Source organism: Pteropus medius, unplaced genomic scaffold, assembly GCF_902729225.1.
Source record: "Pteropus medius unplaced genomic scaffold, Ma_sr-lr_union100, whole genome shotgun sequence".
NCBI lineage: Eukaryota > Metazoa > Chordata > Mammalia > Chiroptera > Pteropodidae > Pteropus > Pteropus medius.
The window spans coordinates 135,786-154,725 of NW_024346771.1; the positions used below are offsets into that span (position 1 = coordinate 135,786).

At 48.2% G+C, this 18,940-nt stretch overlaps 1 protein-coding gene across 2 annotated transcripts in view; it reads right to left on the reverse strand.

Annotated features, from left to right (window-relative positions):
- Positions 1–18,682, reverse strand: part of WNT7A (Wnt family member 7A) — a 69,802-nt gene extending 51,120 nt beyond the window's left edge. The window contains exons 1-2 of one of the 2 annotated variants that reach the window (XM_039876462.1): positions 18,327–18,682; positions 13,287–13,513 (exon numbers count right to left, since the gene is read on the reverse strand). In XM_039876462.1, coding sequence (XP_039732396.1) covers positions 13,287–13,513; positions 18,327–18,397 — 298 coding nt within the window. In that variant the 5' untranslated portion in view covers positions 18,398–18,682. Of the gene's footprint in view, positions 1–13,286; positions 13,514–18,161 lie in introns of both variants that reach the window. The other variant, XM_039876463.1, reaches the window with a different exon arrangement.
- Between the last annotated feature and the right edge of the window lie 258 nt (positions 18,683–18,940).

Below are 18,940 nucleotides of genomic sequence, written 5' to 3' on the forward strand. Positions count from 1 at the left end.
TTGCCTTCCTGGTTCCTTGGTGCATCTGAAAATTTACCATTCCTTTGGTTTAAGGCATCAGAATAAAATGTCTTTATTTCTGTCCAGAGATGCTGCTCAGTTGTTATCAGTTAAGATTTATCAATAAATTATTTATAAGACTCATTCAACTCAGATGGCTAAGCTTGCTAAGCCTAGAACAGGGTTTGATGGCAGAAAGAAGGTTGAAAAGGATCCTGTAATCTTAAAATCTCAGACTTTCAGGGTGAGAGGTCACATTGAACTACAGCCATTCATGCCTCCTTCACCCACTCTTATTTTATCAGTGGGGAAACTGAGGCACAGAGAGATGATTTGCCCAGGCAGAGTCGGGATTCAAACTCAGAGGTCACACGCTCTCCAACAACTCCAGAGGACTTCCCCAGACCCTGGCTGTGCACAGTACTTTGATAAGGACCCTTCTCTTAGTATGGGGATGCCTATCCAGTTAGGTGATTGTCTGAATGCCATCTCATTTGTCTTTTACAACATATCTGTTAGGGTGGTTCTAAGATGTCTGTTTAATTGCTGCAGAAATGGAGTGAGATGATATGCCCAACGGCACATAGTTCACAAAAAGCATAGCGAAGTCATAAAATTGCTTACTATTTTGTCAGGCTCTGTTCTAAGCATTCAATATGGATCAACTCACTTAATCCTGCAACAATCCTATGAGGTATAGACAGTTATATTCATTTTACAGATGTGAAAATTGAGGCCCAGATCAGTGATGTAAACTGCTAAGGATTCAAACCTGACTAGCCTGGCTCCAGTGTCTGAGCTACTCTCTGCCTCAAGGTCATGATAATCACTCCAGTCTTGCTGATGCCAGCCCAGGCTCTTTTCTGCATCTTCCACATTGGGCTGGTGAACAGCAGACACTGGTCTTGGCCATTGCTGACCATATGCTCTCCATAAACAGAACCACTCCCTTTCTGCCCTGACCATCCACCCATCCCTCCTATCCACAAGCAGAGGGAGAACCTCTTCAAACCTAGCTCTCACTTTGACCTCCTTGATTGAGTCATGTACCCTGTTCTTTCATTCAACAGATATTTCTTAAGCACTTACTATGTGCCAGGTACCATGGTGGGGGCTGGGGAAACTGACAAGAGGGTTTTATACATGCCCCTCCTTTCTGGGGGACATATAGTGAGATCAAATCACTAAGTGGCAGCTGAGGATTCTGAAGAACGTAGAACAGGACAGTGATGAGAGCAGGGGGCATAGGGGTGGTAACTTCTGAGTGGGGAGGAGCCAGACATGAGGCTTTCTGGGGTGTGGAAATGGGCTTCAGGCCCAGGGGCAGCCTGTGTGATGGCCCTGAAATGGTGTAGCCTGTGGTGGCAACAAGTGAGCCAGGGGATATGGGAGACCTGAAACTACAGAAGACAGTGGTGGATCCAGCTGGCCTCCACCATCCTGCCCTGGGTAGAGGTCCTGATGTCCCTGAAATCAGAGAATAGACTCCTAGAGCCACAGACATGAAGCCCTGGTTCTTCCTGGGCTTCCACAGACATGATTCTTCCTGGAATGACAGGTTCATGGAAGCCAGGAGACTTGCCCAAGGTCTTCAGTGACTTAGAGACCAAGGAAATTTGAACCAGGGTCTCCTGGCTCCCAGCATGGAATCCCCATTCCCACCTCTACCACATCCTTCTTAATTCTCAGTCCACCCATATCTCCAAGTAAAATTTCCATTCCGAAGTCCAGGTAGTTTCAGCTCAGAACTTTAATAAAATTGAGCTCGTCAGTCCCTCTTTTCTGCCCCTTATTCAGCTGGGTGACCCTAAGCAAGGACTCTGCCTCCCCCAAGTCTCATCTTCCCCATCTGTGACATGGGAGCCAGCAGGAGGACACTGCCAAGTTTCCGTGAAGATTTAATGAAATCTCCCGTGTAAAGAGCTTAGGCTTCCAGAGGTGCTCTGTAAAGAATGGTATTATTACTCAGATGAAAATGGGGAGCCCGGCTGACGCCCTCTACACATTCCAGCTCTATAACGATCCCCGTGGGTACAAAGGAAATAAACTGATGTCCAAGCCTGCCCAAAAGATTCCATTCCACCGCCCTGTGCAGCCACTGTAAATGGTTTGCACCGGAATATTATCTGGGTGTATTTACGGTATCTTACTGGAAACCACAAAGTGCATTGTATTTTTTTTTCTTTTTCTATTTAAAGCCAATGGGTCAGAGAGTGAGCAATCTGCAGTGACACAGGCTGAAATATATGATGATTTGGAAAATATACAGATGGAAAAAGGTTACTTTTGCCAGCCCTGTGGCATGGCAGTTCACAGTCCTTCTGGGCTCAGAATGCCACATCTGGCTGTCTTTATCCAGAAGAACTAGAGAGCCTCTCTATGAACAATCAGAAGAACTAAGAGAGCAGAGAGTATGTGTCTGCACTGAGCTTGGCTAAGGTAACAGAGATGGGACGTGGGGGAGGGACATGTGCAGGCCCCCAGGCTCCACCCTTCTCTTCTGCCTTGGTTCCATCCAAGGGTCTCTCTTTCTACCAGGCAAGAGAGCACTGCTGACCACTCATCCAGGGTCAACACCTGCTCCTTCCTGATACCATGCCTTTGCATATTTTGTTCCCTCGACCTGAAAATGACTTTCCTCTCTCTTCTGCCTGGTGACAGGCAATGTAGCCCAGTAGTTTCAAAGCAAGGCCCTAGAGGCTGATAAACCTAGGTTTGTGTCCTGGCTCCACTTCCCAGTGGCAGGACCTTGAGTGAATTAACTGACCTCTCAAAGCCTCAGTTTCCTCATTTATAAAATGGAAATAATAAAATACCTGCTTCCCAAGGTTGTTAACAGGATTAAATAAACCAAGGCATATGACAGGCCTTGTATAACACCAAGTAAAGAATCAATAAGCAGTAGCTCTTATCAGATGCATTATTGGTTAACCATACCCATCAAGATGCAGCTCCAGTGTCCCCTCTCTGAGAGGCTTTCCTGAGATTTCTTCTCTCTGTTTGTGGCTTAGCACCTTAATCATCCTTATTTTGTGCTGAAAATTATCAGTCTCTTCCCACTATGTTGTAGTGACCTGGATTATTTATCTGTGAAGCCTCAACAATTGAATGAATGAATGACTGTGGGTATAAAAGTGTGTGTGCATGTGTATGTCTGTCTGTCTATTTGTCTACCATATGAAAGCTGGAAAGAGAACATTATAACAAAAGACTCATCTTAAAAATAGTGTCAGGAAAGCTACAACCCGGGATGAACTGAGGTTTGCAAAAACTGCAAATGAAACAAAAAGTCCTTTGTTAACTGTGTTCTAAACAAGAATAGGGAAAGAAAAGCTCTTGCTCGGGCAAGGTGGCGTATTGTTAAGAAATGGCAGAGACAGTGGAGCTGGCCCACTTCTTGCTTCTGTCTCACTCACTGGAGAGGTCTTCAGATCCATTCCTCCAAGCAGTCATTAGCTGATCAGACATGTGTTCCATCCACTCTCACAGCCCCAGAGGGGTAAAAAGATGGAACCATTTGTGCAAGGCATACAGATTCTCAGCTGAGGGATCTTAGGTCCAGCTGGGCACCCAAAGGAGAGAGAGGGGAGCTGCTGAAGTGACAGCTCAAGAGAAGTGGTGACAAATGTGACAGGAACAGAAGCCCACAAATGCACCAGAGTTACTCAGTCTGCAGACAGAAGAGGGTGGACCCCAGGGACTGAATCCTAGGTTATCTGTGCCCATCCCTGGAAAAATTCCGGTAGGGAAGTACCAAACAGGAGGTCATGAGTATTTGAAAAAGAATGCAGCTGTCCCCAGGAGCACACGTCAGGAAATCACCATTTGTTGACAATAATGCTGGAGACATAGCAAATTTCTATATGTGCTAAGAATTCGATTATCTTCCCACATCCTATCTCTCCCCTGAGACAAGGGAGAGAAACTCTTCTGACAGTTCCCCACTCAGGCAACCCACATGTCTGCAACATAAGACTCTGTGGATTGGCTATCCTCACCTCTCTCTCCAGTCTCTTTCTGCCTTCTTCACCTGACACCCTGTAGTTCAGGGTGCCTGGATCACTCTGAATCTCTGGCTCCTGGCTGGGTCACATCTGAAAACTTTTCTTGGCTGCTCCTCCCCTGTTATACTCTTCATCTCTTAGGTTGTGGGCCAGCCATTTCAGGTGACCCCTGCAGGCAGCTTTCCTTGCTACTATCCACCTGCTTATCCACTCAGTGCCCTCTCCCCTTCTACTAGATTCTCAGAGCACATTTCAGCCCTGACTTTGCTGTTTGTCTCTGCCAGACAGTGAGCACCCTGAGGGCAGAGCCTGTGGCCAATTCATCAGCTATTTACCACTCAGAAGATTTTAGTAAATCTATGTATGAGTCAGATAAATGAGTAAATGGGTGGACCCATGGGAGTGGGAGGCATGCTGTGTGATTCCATGAACATTTAATTTATATGAATTCAAGAAAATACACCAAGGAGAAAATAAATTAAAACACTGTATTGTGGGAATATAAATTGGTACAGCCACTATGGAAAAGAGAATGGAGGGTCCTCAAAAAATTAAAGATAAGTAATTTCACTTCTGAAGAGACATCTGCGCCCCTATGTTTAGTGGGGCATTATTTACAATAGCCAAGACATGGAAACAACCTAAATGTCCATTGAAAGATGAATGAATAAAAAAATTGTGGTATATATAAGCAATGAGATATTAGTCAGCCATAAAAAAGAATGAAGTCTTGCAATATGAAGTCTTGAAGTAACAACATGGATGGACTTTGAAGACATGCTAAGTGAGATAAGTTAGACAGAGAAAGACAAATACTGTATGCTCTCACTTATATGTGAAATCTAAAAAAAAAGAAAAGAAAAGAACAAAATCTCAAAATTACTCTATGTATATTTTAGATAGATACTCTTCATTCTGAATTCACATGTATAACATATATATTGTACCTGTATAGAAAACCAGGCATTCTGAATTTTGTTGCTGATTTAAGGGACTTTCCAGGGTAATATTGACTATAATTACATTTCACCATCCATATCAATATCAGAAGCTAGGATGTGTGTCTGCTATGCCCTTGGAGAAAAATGTTGGACTTGTGGGTGAGTGCATATACTTTGGTAGATTACTGATTGGCACAAAACCTACATTATGTGCACAGTCAACCTGTGAGGGCCTCCAGAACAGTGTTTCCTGGTGTGGGTGCCTCTGAACAGCAGTTCAACCAGGGGAGTCACTGAGTCCGAGGTGAGATAAGAGTGGACCCTGCAAGGGAAGCCTGCTCAATCTGTTCTCTTGTCTACAGATTTTCAGAACCTTTAATATGCTGGCAGAAACTCTTGCTCTCTTGAGCAGGGAGTACAGTGTTCTGAGTTCATAAATTTATCATCTAAGGAACCCCCCTATTTTCCCAGAGAAGCTGGTGGGTTTGGGGAGATAACAGAGACTAGCCTTCTGCTGAACCGACCCTGGGAACAGGTCTTCCTTAGGCCTTGACTTAGTCAACATTTTTATCCCATTTGAAGCTAATGCAAAGGCGGAAGGGAAAGCTAACAGAATGCTGGGCTGAAACAGATGAAAAAGAAAACATGCAGGAATGAATGCTCAATCTTGTTGTTTGGATCAGAAACAAAAAGCATTCACTCACACAACAGAGAGAACAGAGTGTTTCATATGTATGAGGTGCCACTCAGACCTGGGAGTCATAAGATAAACACGACTTGGGCCTTGTCCTCAAGGACTCAGAATAACTGTTGGCACATTGGACCGAGAGGAGCTGGTCATGCATTTCTTCATGTGTTTCCTGACCACCTACTGTGTGACAAGCACTGGAGGTACCAGGAGAATATGATTGACAGCCCAGGCTCCATGGACTTCCTCATGGCAGGGAAGAAGACTGATGTTGGACACATCATTACAAAAGTAAGCAAGGTCACTTTTGAAAGTGGTAAACACAGTAAAGATAGCTGCATAGGGTAACCTGCAGGGGAAACTGTCTCAGGTCAGATGCCACAGAAGGCCTTCTGGAGGAGGGAGTATTTGAATGGAGACCTGCATAATGCTGGGTGGGCAGGTTACCTGCTATCATTCAGCAGCTTCTCCCTGTCACCCTTCTGTTCCTCCTCCTGCTCCAGAAGGAATTTGGGTAGGAGTCTGTCCCCACATCCACTGAGCCCATGGTGACCAGGCACTGTGTCAGTGTCCTCTGTTCCCTCATGGAACCGCCTTCTGGCCCAAGAAACAGATAATAACTACACAACAACTATGACTTATACAGCCTGTGCAACATGCCAGGCATGGTTCTGAGTGCCTCATGAGGAATAAATAATTTTCTCCTTCCACACTTTTGAGCTGGGCACTATTGTCATTACCATTTGGTCAAGGTCCTCAGCTGGGGAAAGAGCTGAGAGGTGGCTTCAGGGCTGAACTGTTACACAGTGCTTCACAATGAGCAAATAAATTGAGACTATGCCATAGAATGGTAAAGTGATACGAAGAAAGTATGGCCAGATGAGGGGCAGATGGAGATGGGTGGTCTACATTACACAAGAGAGTCATAAAGGCTTCTCTTGGGGTCAGGTGACATGTGAGCCCAGAATGGAAAAGCAGAAGAGAATCCAGTCTGAAGGAATAGCCAAGTCAAATGTCTTGAGGTGGGAAAGACTTTTGCTTGCTTGAGAGTTGGAAGAAGGCCAGAGGGGCTAGGGTAGAGATGAAGTTGGGATGCAGGTCATTGTGATCTGTAAGAGACCAGGGCCTGTCAGTATTTTATTCCTAGGGCAATAGGAAACCATAGCAGTGTTTTACACAGGGGCTGCTGTGATCAGAGCAACATGTGGAAGATACTATGCTGAATGGCTGTGTGGTATAGTTGTCTGGGCAATAACTCTCTAAACATGGAGGTTTGAAGCAGGAGGTGGTGGTGGAGGTGGTGAGAAGTAGACAGACTGGGGGAGGGGGTAGATTTTGTAGGAAGAATCCAAAAGGTGAGCTTAAATTAGTGATTGAACCAATAGCTTCTCTCCATTCTACTCTATATCTCCCCTTTCTATTGTAACAAGAATAAAATCCAGAGCATGCACCCCTAATTCCTTGAGCTCATCTTCATCTGAGATGGGCTTGCAGGCCTCCTGGGAGGGGAAAATGGATGTCCTCTGATGGCCTTAACCCAGCAGATGCCAAGGTTTTCTATCCTGTATAATGCTGCTGCCACCTGGCAAGGTGGGCCATGTGACTCTCCTATTCTGCAGATAGGCAGATTGAGATCAGAAAGGTGAGGTACTTACACACTGTCACCAGTAAGGTAGCAGTGGGGCTGGGATGAAAAGCTGGCTGCATGACTTTGATGCCAGTGCTCGCATGGCTGCCCCACAGCCCAGAAACAAGACAAAGTTCTCATGTTCACGGCAGCCTTGGGAATCTCAAATCTGGCAGGCTCACACAAACAGAAGAATCTCTCAGCAACAGTGAACTACTACCAATCTCAGTCCTGTCATAAAACAGCCACGTTACTTTGGTCAGCCTCTACCTCATTCCCAGCCTGAGATATAGGTAGACAGGCCTCCTTTCAGGGGTGGATGAGACCAAATGAGATGATATATGAGGAAGGGCTGTCTTAGCTCTTTACCCTTACAGGTCCTCAATGAAAAGATGAAAGACAGGAGAGTGAAGCCCTGGGCTCCATGACCAAGCCTCCCTGGGGTGCCATGACATGACAGAACCATAATGGCCAAAACTGAGGGGAGGACACACAACCCGATGGAAAAGTAGGCAAAAAGCATGAATAGGCAACTCGCAGAAGAGTAAACATGCACAGCCAGTAAATGCAGGAAGAGATTTCAACAGCGTCACTTCTCAGAGAAGTCTAAATCAAGATGATAGATAGAAAGTATTTCACATCCATTCTCTAGGCAAAAATGAAGTCATTTGGACAATCCCAATTGTTGGAGACAAGGCTGTTGATTGACACTGCTTATTGGTGGGAGTGGCACTTGGCATAATAACTGTGGAAATCAGGTTGACATTCATATCCCATGACCAGCAATTCCATTCCTTTCTATATGCTCAAGAGAAATGCGTGCACATGGGCACCAGGAGATGTGCCTATGGTGGCACTGTTAGTGACCGCAAATCTTAGAGACAACCCAAATGCCCCACAACCCAAAGAGTGGGTGCATAGATTGGCGCCTATTTACCAGAACTAAAATGAATCAACAACAGCTATAAGGAACATAAATGAGTTTTATTACCATGAGTGAAAAAGTAAATTCCAAAAGATTGCATATAATAAGATGCCTTTTCTTTATAAAAAATAAATACAAATAAAATCAAATATTTGACTTCTGGGGAATGCATTTATATGATAAATTGGACATAAACAAGCAAAGAATGGAAAATCCAATATTCAGGATAGAGAAAGTGTGGCTTGGGAGGGAGTGGCAGGGAGTGCATGAGGGATGTTCATAAGAGTAGATGTTCTTACTGTTGTGTTGGGCTCAAGAGAGAGTTCATTGTATTATTTAAGAAAAGGAAAAGCTGAGAGGTGGATGAATGCCTTCTTAAACCCCTAAGGGCTACACTGGGTCACACACCACACCCAAATAATCCCTGGCATTTTAAGACTCTTGAATAGTCAGCCTGTCATCTCACCTGAGGCTATTGACACCCTGCCTCCTGAGGCTGCAGACCCCTTCACCATCCCCTTAGCAATCAAACATCTATGTCTTCATTTGGCTGTTCCCTCTGCCTGGAATCCCATTTGCTGACCAATAAAATTCTTCCCATCCTTCAAGACCCATGTCAAGGGCTATCTCCAATGCCCAGGCCACTCCTCCCACCTAGGAGTTTCACCTCTGAGCTCCCATCACACCCTGTATGCCTTCCCCATGAACTGAATTGTGTCCACCCCACCCCTCCCCCTCTCAAATTCATATATTGCAGCCCTAACTCTCAGTAACTCAGAATGTGACTTTATTTGAAGGTGTGATCTTTGAAGAGGTGAAAAAATTAAAATGAGACCATTAAGGTGACCCTAATCCAGACTGATTGGAGTCCTTATAAAAAGAGATTAGAACACACAGAGACATCAAGGTCATGGGCACAGAGGAAAGACCTTGAAAAGACCAGTAAGAAGGTGGCCATCTGCAAGCCAAGGAAAGAGGCCTCAGAAGAAACCATACCTGCTGTACCTTGATTTTGGACTTGCAGAATATTTTCTCCAGAACTGTGAGAAAATAAATATCTGTGTCTAAGCTGCCCAACATGTGGTACTTTGTTACAGCATCCTGATCTGATTAATAAACTCATGAGCAGTCTCTCTCATGAGAAATGGTCTAGGTGGGGCTCCCAGGCCTGGCCAACAAAAGCACTGCTGCCCTTGGCCACTGTGATTGGTTTGGAATGGACACACAATTGAAAGTCAAGCCCTGTTAGCTGATCCAGTCAGAGTGAACCTTCTGCAGTTGCTGCCAGAGAAAGGCTTTTCTCCTGAGGTGGCTTAAATTGGGTTTCAGTTTCTAGCATCCAAGAAGACCTGTCCATGGCCTTCTCCTCAGATCGATGAGTAAAATCTGGAACACTCAGAAGGGAAGACAGAGCAACAAAACACAGGCAGAGAGCTAAGGACTGGAGTAAAAGTTGAGGAGGTGGTGAAAGGTGAGTCTTCAGGTCTTAGCATGGGATAGAGAACCTATGCCAGGGGTTAGCTGCCCAGTCCAATGTCAATATTCCTCTTCCTCCTCAGTCACAGATCCTTAGCTGGTCTCTCAGCTGCTCTGAATAAAAGACTATTTCCCAGCTTCCCTGCAGCTAGGTATGGTCATATGACTAAGTTCTAGCCAGTGAGGTATAAGCAGAAGTGTGATGTGGAGCTTCTGGGAAGTTTCTTCAAAGGCAGGTGATGTGTCCTGATGTCTGGAGTGTGAACTTGATGGCCAGAGCTCCCAAAGTGAAAGACTACATTCCTGATCCCTCACCCCTATAAGGCAGTCCTTGATGGCTGGTCATTCTCAGAAAGAAGCAACCCCATCAGGGTGAAAGCACTGATGAAGAGCCCAGAATGCCTAAATTTGAGACTTGTTTCTTGGTGTCCTTGAGCAGGATACCTGTTTATGTACGAGGAAACCAAGGCTCAGAGGGGAAATGACTTCTCAGGCTTGTAGAGGTGGGGGGTCCCAACTTGATCTCCTCTTTCTCTGTTCCCACTACTATCACCTTAGCAAGGTAGCTCCTTCCTAAGTAGCCTTTAAGTCATCAGTCTCCCTCCATCCTGGCAGCTCACTTCCAAAGCAGATCACTGCTATCATTCAGTCTACAGCCACCATTATTCCTGCCTGGAAAACTACCAGGCTCCTGACTTGGCCTGACAGACATTGCAGTGTCCAGCTCCTGGCTCCTTTTCTGACCTATGAATCTTCTTCTTTCCTTTCTTTTGCTGTTCTCCAACTATACCAGTCTCACTGTTCCTCCAGCCACCAAACATGTTTCTGCCTCAAGGCCTTTGCACGTACCATTTCTTTTGCCTGGTATCCTCTCTCCCCAGACATGCCTGTGGTTCACCTCTTTCTATGAATCTAGAGGTCTTCCCTTACCACACAGGTTGGAACAACAGCTTCCAGTTAAAGTGGGCATGCAGTAAATATTTGGTGAATGCATGAGTGAATCAATGAATGACAAAATGAACGAATGAATTCCATACCCACACTTTAATAAATCTTCCAGAATTCCTATTAGGTTTAATCATATGATGTTGTTTTGTGGGCCAAAAATCATTAAATAGTGGCTATTTTATACAATGTTGAACTTACTTTGGTAGTCCCACCCATGCTCAAAATTCTCCAATTGCTCCCACGACCTAGAAATTCAAACTGCTCAGATTGACCACACGCCTCCTGGCTCTGGTTTCCATTCTCTTCCAGGCCAGGGGATTGTTACTCCATAGGTTTTCTTGGGCTCTTCTCTTTGCTTAAATGTCCTGAAGCCACCTCTGCCTACCCAAGCCATCCTCTTTAAGAATGCTCCTTGCCTCAGGCCTCTGCTCCTCCCCAGTGTATACTGGCCGTGCACATTGATAGTATTTCTCCACCTCAGCCTGCAATGAATCCTTCCATTCTACAACTCTGGCCGGCTGAGTGAGGGGGCATGATGCTGGACAGCAGGGGCTCCCTGCGCCATAGCCTTCCACTGCACCCCAGCAAGCACTATTACGATGCCAACAATGGGGTGGCTATTCCAAGACTGCAAGCTGTGCTGGAATCCAGCCAGTCTTGGGAGACTTTGCCACTCACTTTTGTTGACCTTGGGCAGGTCCCTTCTGAGCTTCAGTTTTCTCATCATTGAAATAATGCCAGAGCCCAGGTTTGGGTCTCAAAACCAAGGGCAGGGGTGTGGCCAAGAGAAGACATAAAAACCACAGGTGATGACAAGGGAAGGTTCACAAGATGGAGATTTCGGCAACTTAAATTGGAGTCCCAGTGTTGAGGCCACCTCCAGGTATGAGCTGGGACAGATCCTTTCTCTCTCTGGGCCTTGGTTCTCCATCTGAAAAGCAAGCCCTGATGTTGGAAAGAGGGGGAAGAAAGGCAGGTGGCGCAAGGCAAAATCCTGTACCAAGAAGATGCTGGAAAGGGTGTGCACGTGGAGAGGAGCCCTGCAGGAGGAGACAACCTTGCCCCCTCCCAACCTCACCCTGAACTTTGGATCCTGTTCTGTAGTCCTTCACGTGTGAGTACAAGGCAGGTATGGAAGCTGAAAAAACAAGTCCTGATGCAGGACCAAGACGATGCTATTCTCACTTTCAAGAAGAAGGGGGTGAATGCTGCAAGAGAACCCCGACCCCCATGGAGCCAGCATTCCCAACGGGTGAGGAATAGATACAGAGAGTGCCAAGTGCTTGGCTGATAGAACGGAGGTTCGTGGTTAGAGGGCACTTTAGACCGAGGAAGCTCTGGAGACCTGGATGCTGGGAGGAAGCCATGCGCACGGACGACAGGGGCTCTGGAGTATGGGGTATGGGAAAGGATCTGAGGCAGAGGAACTCGTGGTGCTGCAGCCCAACAGCAGGAACCAGTATGCTGTGTTTGGGAAACAAAAAGAGGCCAAGTGGGCAAGGGAGAAGGGGAAGATGGGAGCAGATCAGATGAAGGCAGAGGTCAGTAGTGCCAGATCAACAGTTGGGATTTCATTCTGATCCTGGGGTTATAAGCAGGGAAATGACATGCTCTGATTTCCATTTACAAAGGATGGCCCTGACTGCAGGAGGGTTTGCAGGAAAGCCCGGGTACAGTAGGGTAGTGGGGGCAGAGAGGCACCTGGAAGCCTATATATGCTAGCTGTGTGATTCAAGAAGGAGGAAGTGAAGACAAGGAGCAGTGTCTGGATGTTGGGTGGATCTTTTCAATAACCATTGCATTTGTTGATATTGGGGCTGAGGGAGAGAGAGAACTCAGGGGTGCCCTTTGAGCAGTCTAGCAGGTCACGTGAACCACTCCAGCCCAAAAAGACCTGAGGCTGACCTGGAAGTTTACAGCTCAGAGCAAGAGTTCCTGGCTCCCCAGTCCAGGTGCACACAAGCCAGACACACAACATGGCCTTCCTCACACCAATCAGGGCTTCTTGGTGACCAGCCCCCTTTCCGCCAGGCTTTTATCATGATTGCTTTGAAAACCAAATGTGTGGCTCAACATTTTGTGCACATCTATGTGTGTGGATGTGTGTGTGGATGTCCAAGCAACACACAATTCCCATAAAACAGGGGTTGCAAATTCAAACGCCCACAGGGGCCAGGCAAGTCATATAAGGGTAGGTATGAGGTGGACAATAGAAAGTGATGAGGACTGTGGACTGTGGCAGTGAATGGGATGCCTGAGCTCCATCTAACAAAAGTTGTGTTCTTAGCTCCAGGTCTATGTGGAGCTATAACTATGTGGGTACATGTATAAGCCAATTTTTCAAAAGAAGCCAGAAATTTGTATTTTTAGGTGAAACAGCTAGTTTAAAATTTGGGGCTTCAATTTAAAGAAAACAACATAAATGCTGTGTATCAGCCAGTTAGCATTTTGGGCCACTGGTTTTCAACTTTGCCGTAACAGTTAGGGTGGTCTGGGTTCAAACCAGAAAGCTGACTCTCATCAGGAGATATGAATTCAAGTGTGGCATCTTCAGGTTCTCATACTGGGGAGCATTCCAGCATGGGGCAAGTGAGGGGGTCCCAGAAGGCTCCAGAGGATATTCTGGTCTCTCCAGAGCCTCTATGACCCTGTTTGCGGTGTCTGGGTGAGCACATACCCACTTTGAGCTCCTTTCCGAAGACGGTGCGCTCCCCCAGCGCGGAGCAGTTCCAGCGGCCATTGCGGAACTGAAACTGACACTCGTCGAGGCCCATTTGTGAGCCTTCTCCTATGACGATGATGGCGTCGGGCCGGCTCTGGCAGATCGCCCGCTGTCTGGGAGCCAGGCCTGGGATCTTGTTACAGATGATGCTCGCGCCCAGAGCTACCACCGAGGAGAAGCCACTGGAGCAGGGGACACAGAGAGACTGAGCATTAGGCCAGCAAAGCGGGGTTCACAGCCTACAGGCCCTCCCTGGGTATTCGGCCCTGGCCACCTCACCCAGCAATTCCCAGCAGGAGTCTCCTAATTTTTTGAATACTGCACCCCAACCTTTGTTTACTCATTTGAGATTTCATATTGGTATTTGCTCAGTGTGTATGTACAATATTAGTGAGGCTTGATTTCCTTTTTAGAGACAAAAAAAGATGAGTATGTTACAAATATAAACATTGAGTGAACTAAGCAAGTTGCCTTTGTAGTTATAATAGGATTCGATTGAGATGAAGTTTAAAATCATGCAAAATGAAACCCGATATTGTTTAGGAATCATTTCTATGTGGTAAAATTGCAAAGGCAAGCAAAGGAAACTACAGTTTCATGTAGCAGCTGCCTCTGAAAGAGTGGTGAGTGCACAAATGTTCATTTAAAAAAAAAAACAACTATTTGTACATGTTATATATACTCTATGGTATGTATGTATATGTTTTATTACAAAATAAAGAGAAATTGTGAAAAAAAGTTCTAAGTATTTTTCTCCCTGCATGCCAATAGAGTATGTTTATCCCCCTATGGACACAACTGGCCTAGAAGATGCTCATGACTATTCTGGCGAGGTCATTCGTTGCACAGATACATATTGGACACCTATCAGTTGCTAGGCACTGTGCTAAGCACTTGCCCTCAAGCAACTGTGGAGGGAGACAAGGCACACATTACAAATTAATACAATAGGCCATCTCAGACAGTGATGCACGCTATGAAAAAAGTAAGCAAAGATGCTGTGATAGCAACTAGGAGTGGGTTTGAGAGAGATGTGAGAGGGGCCACTCTAGCTGGAGTGGTCAAGGAGGGCCTCGCTGAGGAAATGACAGTGAAGGAGATTGGCCAGGAGTCAGCAATGGAAATGTCTGGGGAAAAGTATTCTGGCCAGATGGGACAGAAACTGGACAGTCCCGGGAGGAGCACAAGCTTGGGGTTGCCAAGGAACAGAAAGAGCACATAGAAGCTGATGCAGAACCAGAGCTTGGGAAGGACACTCTGGGGAACAGAGATGGCTCAGGGCTGGAATTTTCTCAGGTGTATTATTAGGAAGTACTGAAGGGCTGTAAGCACTGTACTGATAGGATCCCATCTCTTTAGCCCCATGGGAGAGGACTGTGGGGTGCCAAGGCAGAAACAGGGAAAACGGACAGACTAGAGGTGGTGGTGGCTTGGCTTTGATGGCAGTGATGGGGGAGCCTGCAGACAGAGATGACCAAACTTGCTGATGGACTGAATGACAGAGTGAAACTGAGGGAAGAGATAGGAAAGGTACAAAGGAAACACAGGCATTAGTGTGACTTGTGGATATCTGGCTTGAGGGTGGGGCCATTTCCTAATATCAAGATAACTCCTAACAGGCTCCCATGGTAACTCTGATAATTCAAGTAGCCCTTCCTTTTCACAAAGATGGCCCACTAATCTGGAGCTTCTGTTTGTATAATTCTTTAAACTTCATCAAGAGTACTTTGAAAGAGAAGACCTCACCCTAGATGTCTCACTGTAGTTATAATAAGAGCTTCTACATATTGAGAGCCATGGCCAGCCACTGGGCTAAGTGCCTCACACTTTCCATCCTGGAGCTTAACTAAGGAAAGTCGTTCCGGAATTGGGATTTCTTAAAGTGAGGTTCCCCTGTATCAACAGCACCAGAGATGAAGTGATCCTACTCCTTTCCAAGCACATAACTGACCATTCCTGTCCTCTTTCTCTCTGCTCCTGCCTCACACAAGCCCTCTTCCTGCCTCAGGCCCTTTGTCCTTGCTGGTACTTCTTCCTGGAAGCTCTCTCACACTCTAAGCTTCACATGTTTGGCTTCTTGTCATCATTCATGTGACCTCAAGGGTCACCTCCCCGACCACCTGGCTAAGGGAACCTGCCTTTCCACTCCACCTCTCCTAACTTTCCATCACAATGTCTGTTTTGTTACTTAATACTCTTGGTTATTCATAGTCCTCTGAAATGTCTTAATGTGTGTTTTGTTTTTAATTTGTGTTCTCACTTGTTTATAGCTTTTTTCATTAGACTACAAACTCTTTGAGAGCAGGAAGGCTGTCTGATGGTTCACTAAATGGGTACTGAATAAATGGATTGTGGAGCTTCAAGAATGTCACTTAAGGTGAGCACCTACTCCCCAAATATGCATCGAATGCATCAGTGAACTTCTACAGCATCCCTACTATGTGCCAAGGCAGTATGGGGATGTCCTGTAACAAAAAGTAGCCTATGTGACCTTTTAAAACAGCCCTATTGGGTAGGACTCACCATACTATTTCACATATCTGAAAACTGATGCTCACAGAGATTGAGATGTGGAGACTGGCAAGTGATGGATTTGAAATAGGAGCCTGGCAAGAGCTATTGGTTATTCATCTCAGCCATTAAAAGAGTCTAACACAGAGCTAGAATGTTTGAAATGTTTGAAGCAGAGATGGCATGGAAAGATTAAGTCAAGTGAAGGTTCTGGCCACAAGTTAGGAGGAACCCTTGAACACTTAATTGACCACTAGGAAATTCCTACACCAGCAAAGAGTGTAATGATATATTAGGGTTAAAAACTCATAGGAACAATAGTCTAGCAGCTAAGAGGTGAGGCCTAGGGTGACATCTAAGTACCCTTCACCTACTAGCTGTGTGACTTTGGACAAGTTACATGCCCTCTCTGTACTTCAGTTTTTCCCATCTCTAAAATGAGGGTATTGCTCATTAGTCCTCGCCTCATAGGATTGCTGTGAAAATTAAACGTGTTAAAACATGGAAATGCTAAGAAGGTGCTGTTGTTGAAGTTGTTATTATTGGATCACAAGAGGCTAGTGCTTGAGTCACTTGAACTATTCAAATAAAATAAGAACACCCCAGATGTCTTGACATCGATCCTGAGCAGGGAGGAACCTGTAACATCTAGAGAATTAGAAGGCCTCTTAGGGACTACCCATCATGCCCATTTTACAGGTGGAACACCTGAGGCCCAGAGAGCAGCAGGGTCTGGCCCTAAATCACCCTGCCACTCCTCCTAACCTGGACCTCTCCCTGCCCCACAGGGCAGCAGCTAGGCCACAGGCCAGCGTTCTCCCTAGCTCCCTCCCTCCAGAGCAGCAGGGTCCCCGCCGGGCCAGTGAGGTCTTGGCGCCCGCGGGAGGGCGGGCGGGCGGGGCAGCCAGCGGAGGTTATTTTCTGTTGTTTTCCCTCTCTCTCCCCATTCCCCGGTCCCACCTCCTAGTTTCTAATTAAAAAGGAGATAAAACCGCAAGTGGCCAGCGCCAATCAGCCCTACCGGCTTCCTGGATGCTGGGTGCGCGCGGGGCGGAGGGGGCGCGAGCCAAGGTGAAGATTAAAGCAATGAGAAAAAAGGAAAACCACCCAGACGCGGACGAATCAATAACACTTAAAACACACGGGCAAGCAGGCGGTGCGCGAGCCCCGCAGCCGCCTCTCCGCCCGCGATCGCCTCTCCGCCAGCGGTCTGGGCTGGCGGGCCGTCTCGTTCGCTCTGTGCGCACCTGCTTGCTGCTACTTCGGGTCAACTTGCGAAATCCCCATTCTAGAGACGTGGAGTGGGCAGAGGGGAGGAGTAGTGACAAAACACAAAGGATCTGCTACACACACCCTCTTGCCGCAGCCCCCACCCCCAGCCTGCCTCCTCCCCAAGCAGAGCGGTGAGGAGGTTCTCTGCTGGGGGTGGGGCAGCAGGTTGTCCGCAACCTGCCAAGGTGGCCCATTAGCGCCAGAACCTCTACGAATCTCTAAAGCTCCTGCACCCCCACCCCTCCGTGCTTCACATGCATTATCTCCGAAGTACAAAGGGTGACTGGCCGTGCAAATGCAGCTCCAAGACGCATCCGGAGTGCCTCTCCCCGTCTCCCCATCTAGTCAGAGCACCGCCCCAGTCCCCACCTCCGTAGAAATGCTGTGGTGAAGTGGGGAGGGCTGCTTTGCCCGCGCGCCCGCGGACTCCAGCGCCCAGTCTTAGGGGGCGTGGTGTCCTGCCTTTCTCGGGAGATGGCTCTGCGAGCTTGTCTCCTTGGGTGTCTCCCGCAAGCTCTAGCCCTACCTTTGTGTGTGTTTGCTGAGGCCGGTAGGCGCCGTACCCTCAACCTAGGAAAGGGCTCTGGGAGTCTGAGAGTCCTTGGAAATGGGGTGGTGCCAGGGCTCTGAGCAGCAGTTTGCGTTTTTTCGCCAGCGAATGTCCTTCCCTCGGGGTACCTGTTCCCTGTGGCACTGACCGGCCTTGCCTGCCACCAGGGGACTGCCCTGTCTCTCCAGCATCGGTTGTGTCCGGGCCTCTGTGTACAGTCTCTCTGGGGGCTCTGGGGACTGAGCTCCCTGGGAGAGGCTATGGTCCTGGCTCTAGGCTCGGCATTCCTGCTGGACCTGCTGTTCCCATGCCCGGCTTTGAAGGGCCCCTGGTATTGAGTGACCCTTTGCAACAGCTAGCCCTCTTCTGAGTCCCCCAAGCTGGAGAGTCCCTACTGGCTGTCTCTGGTTCTGAGGGCTTCCAGACCCACACGTTCTCAGGGTGGCCGGTCCCCTTGCCCATGCCTCTCGAGCTGTGCGCGTCCCTAGGGTGCTCACCTGCGGAGGGCCTTTGTGTGCCTACAGCTCCCTCACCGTGCCCACCCAGCCTCTCTGAGGGGCTACAGAAGTTGGTGGCCGACGGCGGTCGCGGGCGGCGCGACCCTTCCCCGGGCCACTCCAACTTTGCCTGGACACGGTTCAGGGACTGCGAGCGGTCCTTACCCGATCCGGAGGTAGACCATGCCCAGGCTGAGAAAGAGGTGGCCCAGGCAGCGCCGCGCTTTCCGGTTCATAGTCTCTGCTGGTCGCCGGGGCCGCGGGCCGAGCTGTGCTGATCCCGCGGGCCGGCCCCGGTAGGGCAATCAACATAGCCCGCCCGGGAGGCGCGGGCCGAGGTGTCCCCAGTGCCGTCTGTCTGTGTGTCGGGCCGCGCGCTAGGTGCCTGAGCCTCACCGGGAGCGCGGGAGCCACGGAGCGGGAGAAGGGAGAGAGGATTGAACACTGCGCTGGGCGACGCCGCGCTGCGAGCGAGCTGCCGGTGCAAATGTGCGAGGCGCGGGGGGAGTGCGGGAGCGCTGCAGCCGCTCCCTCCCTCCCTCCCTCCTTTCTACTGTCCCTCCCCCGCCCGCCTCCCCGGAGCGCCCGCCCCGCAGCCCTGCGCCGGCGGGACCAGGCGGCCTGCTCCCGGCGCGCGCTCGCGCCTTGCCCCACGCGCTCCCGCGGCGCCCCCTCTCTGTTCTGGGGCGCTGAGCCAGGGAAGGGGAGGTGGGAGTCCGCTCGATCCCTGCGGGTCGCTAACTCGCAAGTTGCCGGGCGAGTGGGCGCCCGAGGACTGC